We start from the raw sequence: 10,370 nt of genomic DNA, 5'->3' as shown, positions 1-10,370 counted from the left end.
GAATCCATGATAGCATGTAGGTCAAGGATCTAACGTGTTTTAAAAATACCACTCTTAGAGCGTGTGATCATAGGATGGTTAGAGACTACGGGACCGTGAGGTTGAGTTGTTAGAATAAGCGATTGAGAGTCATTGACACAGGCTGGGTCAGGTGGAGGTACGTGAGTGTCACTTGGCCGAGAAGGAGGTAAAGATAACTTTGATATTTTGTAGATAATCAGTGATAGTACTTCCCTCTTGTTTTGTCATCATTAGCTTGGATAGAAGACTGAGCTTGCGAGTATGCGAATGATTTGCTACAGTAGTTTGCAGTTTAGACCATGCTTCAGTAGCAGTCCCACATGAGGGTATCAATGGACTGATGGTTCAAGCAATGGAGGCTTGAATAGCTTTGAGGATGAGACGATCTTAATGCAGCCACAATTTGTGAGCCGGATTTGGTACTGGACTAGGTTCTCTGGGGATGTTGATCATGGCTGGCGGACAATTGAAGGAGTCGTCAACATAGCCGAGTAAGTCGTATCCAAATAAGAGATTAGAAAACTGAGCCCGCTAGGATACATAGTTGCCATCATTTGATAACTTGAAAGGGATTAGCGTAGCAGCATTGATGGAGATAAGCCCTGTAGGAGAAGTACTATGAGTTCCTGCAGAAATAGTAATTGGAATATCAGAAGAAGATAATGAAGACATCCCAAACTTTTTTTTTTCTCTCTCTCTCTTTTTTTTTTTTTTTTTTACTGAAGAGGGATCTTTATAGAAAAGGAGGAGGGAGGGAGGAGGCTTGTGAGAAGAGCAAGAGCACATCACTGTTGCCATGGTTGTGACTGTTACGGCCGCAGCTGTTATGGCTGTTGTGGCAGAGGAAGAGGCTGGAGGAGGAGAAATCTACAATGATCAACTATGCATCTCTACTGCAACTGCTACGGTAGATAAGGCTACTACGGTAGAGGAGGCTACTATGACAGAGGAGGCTATTGCGACTTCGTGCCAACTACAGCAATGAGCGGAGTTAGCAGCCGGCCAAGACTCGCAGCTCGCTTAGCGATGCCAGGTCGGGCCCAGCGAGGTTGTTGGCAGCGAGGTCAAGGATTTGGGGATGGGGCTAGCAGTTCTTGGACGTAGTGCGGGGCAGTGCGGCAAGGTCACGGGTGACGGAGATCAGTTGGCCAAGCTGATGGAGGGCGAGCCAATTGAGGATGGCGAGGCAGAACAGTCGCGACCCTTCTCGCTCGAGCGAGATACGAGAACGAGGAGGAGAGGCCGCTGGCCAGGAAGCAATCAGTCGCGAGGCTACGTCGGCTTTGCTTCTGCAGGAACCGGTAGAGGAAAGGCGACAGTAAAGAATGCCGCCAGCGCAGGGAGGAGAAGAGGGAAGGAGCATCCACCGTTTGCTTATGGAGAGGAAGTTGTAGCATCCACCGTTCTCCGTGGAAAATGCCACAGTAATGAAGATGCCGCTAGTGCTGCCGCCTGACGACGATGCCGGGTGTGGTCACGACGAGAGCAGCGACGGAGGGGGGAGTGGTTGTGATGGAGTCGCGGCTGAGGAAGCTGGTCCACTTCGAGATGTTTAGAAGTGGCCTTTACGGTGATAGCTTTGATACCATGTTAAAGGAGAATAGAAGACAGAAATTACTGAAGAAGATGTTTTTATTGAAGTTGTTCTCTCCCTATTTATACAGGTTAAGAGGAATAATTTCCCTCAACAGATTAGAGAGATTTTCTCATACAGTTAAGGAAATCTTATCTGCTATTACATATACTATGTACATCAATTTAGAGTACCAAAATGATTTTTCATAGTCATCAAACTTAAAATCCAAGAATAATTCTTTGATTCCCTTATGCTTCCATCCTTCTCGTTTATTCATCCATTCCTCGCATCTTAAGCATTCATTAAGGAGAGCTACTTTCCGCTTTTATCTCTCAACTCAAGGAGAAAGAATATATGCCACATCCAATTTCATCCTGCGATGGAAAAGCAAGAAGAAAAGATGAAAGAAGGCAGGCGAGACGGCAGCTTTCGCTTTTGAATTGCTGCTCTCTCTTTTGTTTACCATTTCGTACCTGCTGCTGTTTGATACTGCGTGGTTTGTGGTTTCACAGTGAACTGCAAGTACCACTGCCGTGTCTGTGTGTGATCTGATCGTCTTCATCATAGAAGAGGAGTTGCATTTGGAAGAGAGAGAGTGATAAGAGTGTGTGTACATACAGCACTGCATCTAATAGAGGACAGGACAATCCAACAAAGATATGCTCATACACGCATCACGAGACTGCAACAAGGCACGGCTGAGTCCTCAGCCCATCCTTTTGTTTGTGGATCTGTGACTTTACCGGATGGCCAAACCTAGCAAACGTTGGATTCCCATGGCGTAAACAACACCAACTCCTCCTTTTAATATTGCCTTTCCCTTCGTTTCTTCCACTTGCACTCGGATTAAAAGCCCCTGTTCTTTCCTCTTTGCAACTTGTCATTTCATATTCTGAAGCCCTAATACATTGTTCCTACCGATGGATTCAGACATCATTGCTGACTGAAAGGGACAAAAGTCGGTTCACTCTTTCTTTTTTCTGGATCACAGGATCAAAGGATCTCCTTTTCAAGGTCTTGCATTTGATCAATGACGAAACAAAGTTGAAGGTGAGATGGAATTTGCCCACATTTGCTTGTGTTCGATGTAAAGTTGAGGATCATATATTGCGGTGATATTATTCTATGATTCCAAAATGTCATCATTGCAGCCCATGGAAACAATGACCACAGCAGTAGCTGGAACTGATGCAAAAGAGGGCTTCGATCAATGATAACACATATTATTATACTGCCCTTTGGAGACCAGAATCATTACCACTCTTCATAATCCAATAAGGTTCTCAATTCATTCAAAATGCTATGATCAAGTCCTTGTTGTTTAATTGCTTCGAAGGAAAAATGTACCGGTGTCTGTCCGTCACATTACTTTGTTGTCTTCTTAAAATGCATCATATCTCACATCAGTGGGCATATCCAACGTATCCAATAAAAATCAGATCTTGCTATTCTTTGATCAGTCACAAAATTCTCCCTTACACACTTGCCAAACCACATTGCTCACTGTGACCCACCAAAAACTTTCATTCTGATTCCTTTGGAGCATTGCACTCCTAGAACTCACTCCACATATCTCTCTATCTCTTCAACCCCCTTCCTGTCTGTGGCTTTCTTTTGTCATGGCATCAGATCCCACTGGTAAGCTGCCATGGCTCCTGACATGAGGAAGTCATGCAAGAAATCTACCTTTTTCTGCTGAGCAAAAAAGCCCAGCTAAAGATCAGAAACGGCCTTGAACCCATCCACATCTCTCCTCTTGCTGGTATTCTTCATAGCCTCTGAGTTCAATGGAAGTGGACGATGGTAGAGCTTTGATGCTTTGGGTGCTCTTCTTCTGGCCCTGGGTTACTGCAACTGCTATGCTCTCCCCTAAAGGTGTTAACTTTGAAGGTAATGCATTCATGACATGCCGCTGCCTCGATTCTTCTTCCCCTTTCAGTTTCTTCAATAGATCGAGTTGATATTTTTTTTCTTTCCTTTACTCTTTTGGTATTGGACTCTGTTTCAGTGCAAGCTCTGATGGGCATCAAGGCTTCTCTTGAGGATCCTCATGGCGTTCTAGAGAACTGGGACCAGGACTCTGTTGATCCATGCAGCTGGACCATGGTTACATGCTCACCTGAGAACCTGGTCATTGGGCTGTAAGTATCACGACAAGTGAATTGGTAGATGATGTTATTCCACCTTTTGTTCTTTCTTTCTTTTTCTTTCATGGTAGCTGCGGTCATATTAGCTTGAGAAACTGGTTCTCTTTGGAAGAGGCGTAGGTGATTTAGAGTTATTCTTGTGACATTTTTGGCAGAGGAACTCCAAGCCAGAATCTATCAGGCACACTTTCCCCAAGCATAGGAAATCTGACAAATCTCGAAGTTGTGTGAGTTCTTTGTGATAGTTGGAGCTGATCAATCAAATCTTAATCTTTCTTTCTCATGTCTTGACTACATTTGCAGGCTCCTGCAGAACAACAACATATCTGGGTCAATACCTCCAGAGATTGGGAAGCTCTTCGGGCTTCACACCCTTGATCTCTCCAACAACGAATTCTCTGGTGCAATACCTACTTCCTTGGGCAATCTGAGAGGACTTCAGTACCTGTAAGTGAAGAAAGCCATAAGCACAAAAGAAGCGTTTTGCAATAATCCGATGGTTTTGAATCATGGGGTCACCAACACTTCCTTTCTTATGTTGCGTTTGGTGATTGAGCAGGAGGCTCAACAACAATAGTCTCTCTGGGGAATTTCCTCTGTCTTTGGTGAACATCACTCAACTTGCGTTCATGTTAGTCCACTGGTTTCTGAATCTTCATGCACTAAGTAGCTTCATGCTTGGATCGATGTTTGTAACCAAGAAGATCTTGTGGTATTTATGCTTCAGGGACCTGTCTTACAACAATTTGAGTGGCCCTATGCCAAAGTTACCAGGGAGAACATTCAAGTAAATCTTTTACATTTCTGCTGTACTGCATCATATCCTTCTAACATTGGGTTGATAAGTGGCAGACAATCATTTGTTTGCCTCTCTGAGGCTTGAGATCGATCCGCATCTGCAGTGACTGATGTAAGACTAAAACAGTCTTTTACATTTCATGCAGCATTGTCGGAAATCCTTTGATCTGTCCGACTGGTATGGAGAAAGAGTGCTATGGAACGATGCCATTGCCAATGTCCTTCAACATTACTGTTTCTCAGGGTACCATCTGAGATAGAATTTTCCAGCTAAATGTTTTCTAGTTTCATTCTACTTCTAGAGTTTTTCTCAACAAACAAATTGCCATATGATTTCGAGCATGAACGATAGTGCATATGAATTTCTGCAACATTTCATTTTATGCTTTCATGTTTGAAGGGGTTTGCCTCATTAGTTTCCTAAAGCACATTGTTTAAAGAAGCTCTAGCTCCAAGTATTGACCTGGTTAAAATCAACATAAAAAACTGAACTAGCAGCCAATTCACCACATTCTTCTCTTAAGTTGATCAAGGTCACTGCCTTACTAGTTCCCCCTGAACACCAGCATTCTTGGTCATCCACCAGCCTGATCCTTACTATGAGTCTCCTCAGGAGCTATCTAGATTGTTAGAGGAACTTTCTAGGAAAATCAATCACAACTTAAATGAGACCAGAAGAATAACAATTAACCTTTCCCCCTTACAAATTATCTTCTTGGTCCAGAGCAGCCTTTGCTTAGAAAAATTCCTTCAATAGTTATTTGCAGCTATTGCATTGCTGTGTTGATGAAATGAAAAAAAATTGTCTTTTAAGGCATTATAATTCTGTAATCCATCTTTTTTAGCTTTTACAATTGTTCTGCTCTTACATTTTAGTAATATATAATTCTTTTTCAAACTAAGCACATACCAATTTGATTACCTCAACGAAAAAACAAAACAAAGAAATAAAGATTAATTTTCTCATTGTCATTTTTTGGGTTCAATTTGATCTCTCCCTCTTAGTGGAGCACTAAGCAAACTTTTCCTGATTAAGGACCAGCAGCCAAGTCTGTTTTGCATCTTGTTGCATGGAAAGATCATCTTGGGAGTTTTTGCTATAAAATGATGAGTTGCTGAGAACCAATTGCCATCTGCAAGCAGATTATTTAACATAAGAGGCCTTTGAGTTCATTATCATTTGATTTTTTCTGAAGGAAGCCTTCTTTCTTGAATCCTGATCATTATTCTTGATTTATTTAGGTGATCCAACTCCACAAAGGCCCAAAAGACATAAACTAATACTTGCCCTTGCATCCAGCATTGGGAGCATCTGTCTCATTAGTCTCGCATTTGGGCTATTTATTTGGTGCAGTCAAAGGCATAATCAACAGATATTCTTTGATGTCAAAGGTAAAATACTAGATATTATGCAGTGAAATTAAAGAACTGCATCTCTTCACTGGCTTGCAAAATGATACCTGTTTTATTGGGAAATTTCATTGTAATTGATGATTTAATTCTAGTAACCACCAAATCCTTTTTCAGACCAACACAAAGAAGAGGTCTGCCTCGGTAACCTGAAAAGATTCCAGTTCAGGGAGCTTCAGGTTGCAACAAATAACTTCAGTAGCAAAAACTTGCTTGGAAAAGGTGGCTTCGGAAATGTCTACAAAGGGCAGCTACAAGATGGAACCTTAGTAGCAGTTAAAAGGCTCAAGGATGGAAATGCAGCAGGTGGAGAGATTCAATTCAAAACTGAAGTTGAAATGATAAGCTTAGCTGTGCACAGACACCTACTTAGGCTGTGTGGATTCTGCATTACTGCTACTGAAAGGCTTCTTGTTTACCCATATATGTCAAATGGAAGTGTTGCCACCCGACTCAAAGGTGAAAATTTTGGTCATCTTTTTGGACATGAGAGCTTCATGCATCATATCATAGTGATGTGTCTGCAAAACATAAATTCAACCTCCATAGGATAATAAATTGCTTTATGAATTCATAACATCATGAAATTATTTTGTAGCATGTGGACAACTAAATTGACCAGGTGGATTTAAATGTTAGGAATTATAAGACTAAGTTTGGATTAACAAGAATGGAGACAACTAATCAAACTTAAATTACGTCATATTAAATTTATCGTGGTAGTTGAGCTTGGTGGGCATTTGTGATCTAGAGCAGTGATTGTCAGGAAATAGATACCCGATGTAAAATATGGCTTGATGCAGTTATCTTGATGCTGTTTGGTAAACAAACAACAAACTGTAGAATGTAATATTTTGGTTTATGCATTAACTTTCAGAAAAGCTCCGCTGAGTTTGATAATTTCATCATCGATCTTTTCTAGTCATATGTAGATTTTAGCATTGATACATGACAGAACACTGAGTCTTTTTTTCTTTTCCTCATTTTTTGCAGCAAAACCGGCATTAGATTGGAGTACAAGGAAAAGAATAGCTTTGGGAGCTGCAAGGGGTTTGATGTACCTACATGAACAGTGTGACCCGAAGATCATTCACAGAGATGTAAAGGCTGCAAACATATTGCTCGACGACTACTGTGAAGCAGTTGTAGGAGACTTTGGACTTGCAAAACTTCTAGATCACAGAGACACACATGTGACTACTGCTGTGCGGGGAACCGTAGGACATATAGCTCCAGAGTATCTTTCAACGGGGCAATCCTCAGAGAAAACCGACGTTTTTGGATTTGGAATTCTTCTTCTCGAACTGATTACTGGTTTGAGAGCACTGGAATTTGGCAAAGCAGCAAACCAGAAGGGTGCCATGCTTGACTGGGTACACACAACACAGATCAAATGACTTGCTTTTTTTCGTAACTGCCTCCTGAAAGCATCAAAATCGATGTGCATGACTCTTGTCATTTGATCCATGACTAACAAGGATTCTTTTTTGTTAATTTTTCAACCAGATCAAGAAAATGCACCAGGAAAAGAAGCTTGACATGCTTGTAGACAAGGACATGAAGAGCTATGATCGGATAGAGCTCGAGGAGGTGGTTCAAGTTGCGCTCTTGTGCACTCAGTATCTCCCAGGCCACAGACCGAAAATGTCAGAGGTGGTCCACATGCTTGAAGGTGATGGTCTTGCAGAGAGATGGGAAGCATCTCAGAGAACAGAGGCTCTGAAGCTTAAGGTGCCCGACTTCCACTCAGATCGCTACTCAGACATCACCGTCACTGATGACTCATTGCTGGTTGAAGCCATGGAGCTGTCTGGACCAAGGTGATTGATGAGAGAATCAGAGATAAGATCAAAAGATCTCTAGCTTGATGAATGAAGAGTTTGTAAGGTATATATAGGAGCCAATTAATTTTGTGTGGTTGAATTGATTCTTGGTTGGGTATTAAATACAAAATCCGGAATTGTTCTCTGCATGAGTCACTGGGGTAGATTCATGATGAAGAAAATAGGTGATTTAATTTAAATGTAAAATTGTAAACTAATATTTTGTTGTGATCATGTATAGCCAACCTGAAAGCTACAATGTTCTTGCTAGATTTGAAGCTTGCCCATGTTATTCCTTAATGAACCAATATTTAATAATTCAGGTATGTCTTTATAGGTTTATTTAGGTGCAAAAACCGTTTGATCCTTCTATTCTGGTGCATATTATTAGTGCAGATTGTGGTTGTAATGGAAAGCCATATCGGATTCAACTTAGTTCCTTATCCATGCCAACTTCAAGATGAACTTCTTCAAGCAATTCATCTGAATCTTATAAAACTGTGTCGGGGCACTCCCGATAATGTATTTTCGATGTCTAAGTTTACAAGTCGGACGTATGGTTGTACTCAATGTCTTGACACATATCCGTGAATCTTCTTTTATAGTAGATGTTTGGAATCATTATATCTGTCTACTGCACGAGTTGTGTGATTACGGGGTATTGAATCTAGTTGTAACATCACTAGCTTGCATCAAATATGAGATTGTGCAGCTTTCCTCTACGTGGCACCAATTGAGCACAGCTAGCTGGTTCCACTCCATGGGGCATTCGTGCAATGCTAAGGTGGCATTGACTCAGTTGTGTCAGCCACGTGGAGTCGGCGTATCGACCAAGTGGCTCCACCATGCCAGCAATGTAGAGTTAGCATGTTAGCATCATAGAGCCAACATGTTGCCCAAGTGGCTTCGTCATGTTGGTCACGTGCAGCCTGGATGCCAACCTTGTAGAGCTTATGGTCGGCCATTGTTGGGTAAAACTACTGTAACGGAATAATTCTTTTTCCTATTTGTATGTCATGGATTCCTCATCAAAATATTAATTTATTATAAAAAAATAAATAATAAATAGAGCAGCATAAATAGTAGAATAATAAATCAGTCACAAAGTAAGATAATAAATTTTTTATGTGAAAAACCCAATACGAAAAAAATCACAGGACCGTAATCCATTTCAAACTTCCACTATCACCAATAATGATAACATATTTATAGTAAATCTTCTCCAGAATAATCAGAGGATCATAATGCTAATCATAAGTGCTCTACAAGCCAATCACGTGAGTGATGACACGTGTGACTTGACACGCAGTTTTTTGTTAGGATCGAAACGGCACTAAGAGGGGGAGGGTGAATTAGTGCAGCGGATTAAAACTTATAAGTTTAAGAATGAATTCGTAAATACAAGGAGATTTCATTTTGATGGTAACTTGAGTAGAAGAAAACCGAAAGCTAGCAGTAGTATAAATAACAATTTTAGGAAAGTAAGAACTCATACATTCAAGAAACACACCAATTTAAAGTGGTTTGGTTAAAATGACCTACATCCACTTACGAAACCTTCTTCGATAAGGCTCCCAACTTTCACTAGCAAATCACTTTGAAGGGGAAGGACAAATACCCCTCTTACAACCTTTTACAGTGGTTCACACTCTTACAAATTTTCAACGAGAAAGAAGGAGGTGAACACTCAAGCAATTGAAAACAAGACTTGCTAAAGACTTTGCTAAGGCTTTTATCTCAATCTATTGCTTCTCAAGAGTTGTATTCTCTGCTGAGAATTGAGGGGTATTTATAGGCCCCAAGAGGATTCAAATTTGGGCTCCAAATTTTGAATTCTCTTGGGTTTCCGAGGTTGGCAGTGCCACTGCCTGTCAATTTCAACATTGACAAAGTTTTGGCGGTTCCACCGCCGGAACTCTCGGGTTCTGGGTGGTGCCACCGCCCGAACTCTCGGGTGCTGGGCAGTGCCACCGCCCAGTCCGACGGTACCACCGCCCGACCTTACGGGTCACTGGTTGGGCTTCAAGTCCGGCCCAAACCAGGTCACATTCGGGCCCAATTGGTCCCTAACCAGGATATAGGATTATCCCTTAATCCTAACCTTAATTACATGCAAACTACACAACTGAAAACATAGTCCTAAGCAAGTTTTAAAACGGCAAACGTCGAGTCTCGTTCCGGCGAGCATTCCGACGATCTTCCGACGGACTTCCGATGCACCTTCGGATTTCTTCTGGCGGACTCTCAGTAGGCTCCCGATCTTATGGCGAGTTCAGTGAGTAGCTGAGCCTTCTCGGTGATCTCCGTGAACCTCCAACGATCTCTTTGATAGACTTTCGAAAACTCCAACACGTCCTCGATTTCTTCTCGGTTGGCTCCGGCAGCATCTCCGACGAATCTTTGGACTCTCAAACACCCATCGAACTTGACTTTGGTTTCCTTGCTTTATGTTTTTAGGCTATCATAGTTAATCTTGCATACTTAACTACTAGTCATAGGTGCCCAGCAAGCCAATCACGTGAGTGATGGCACGTGTGACTTGATACATAATCTTTTTGCTTATTATATTTTGGCGTATATCACTTTATGACAATT

General features: G+C 41.6%; 1 protein-coding gene across 3 annotated transcripts; it reads left to right on the top strand.

The window, feature by feature from the left end:
• The first annotated feature begins 2,496 nt into the window (after positions 1–2,496).
• Positions 2,497–8,093, top strand: LOC135649763 (protein NSP-INTERACTING KINASE 1-like). 3 transcript variants are annotated; one of them, XM_065168524.1, is made up of 12 exons: positions 2,499–2,647; positions 2,749–3,487; positions 3,606–3,738; positions 3,900–3,971; positions 4,048–4,191; positions 4,304–4,375; positions 4,472–4,531; positions 4,689–4,786; positions 5,785–5,934; positions 6,070–6,411; positions 6,946–7,325; positions 7,459–8,093. In XM_065168524.1, exons 2-12 carry the CDS (start codon positions 3,385–3,387, stop codon positions 7,774–7,776), a joined length of 1,872 nt encoding a protein of 623 aa, XP_065024596.1. In that variant the 5' UTR covers positions 2,499–2,647; positions 2,749–3,384; the 3' UTR covers positions 7,777–8,093. The 3 variants fall into 3 exon arrangements, with proteins under 3 accessions (XP_065024597.1, XP_065024598.1, XP_065024596.1); XM_065168525.1 differs by lacking the exon at positions 3,900–3,971 and having other exon boundaries at positions 2,497–2,647; XM_065168526.1 differs by lacking the exon at positions 5,785–5,934 and having other exon boundaries at positions 2,498–2,647.
• The last annotated feature ends 2,277 nt before the right edge of the window (positions 8,094–10,370 follow it).

The sequence above is a fragment of the Musa acuminata genome, chromosome BXJ3-9, assembly GCF_036884655.1.
Source record: "Musa acuminata AAA Group cultivar baxijiao chromosome BXJ3-9, Cavendish_Baxijiao_AAA, whole genome shotgun sequence".
Classification (NCBI taxonomy): Eukaryota; Viridiplantae; Streptophyta; class Magnoliopsida; order Zingiberales; family Musaceae; genus Musa; species Musa acuminata.
The sequence above is the reverse complement of the archived record's forward strand: the minus strand, read 5'-3'. Positions and strand labels throughout refer to the sequence as shown.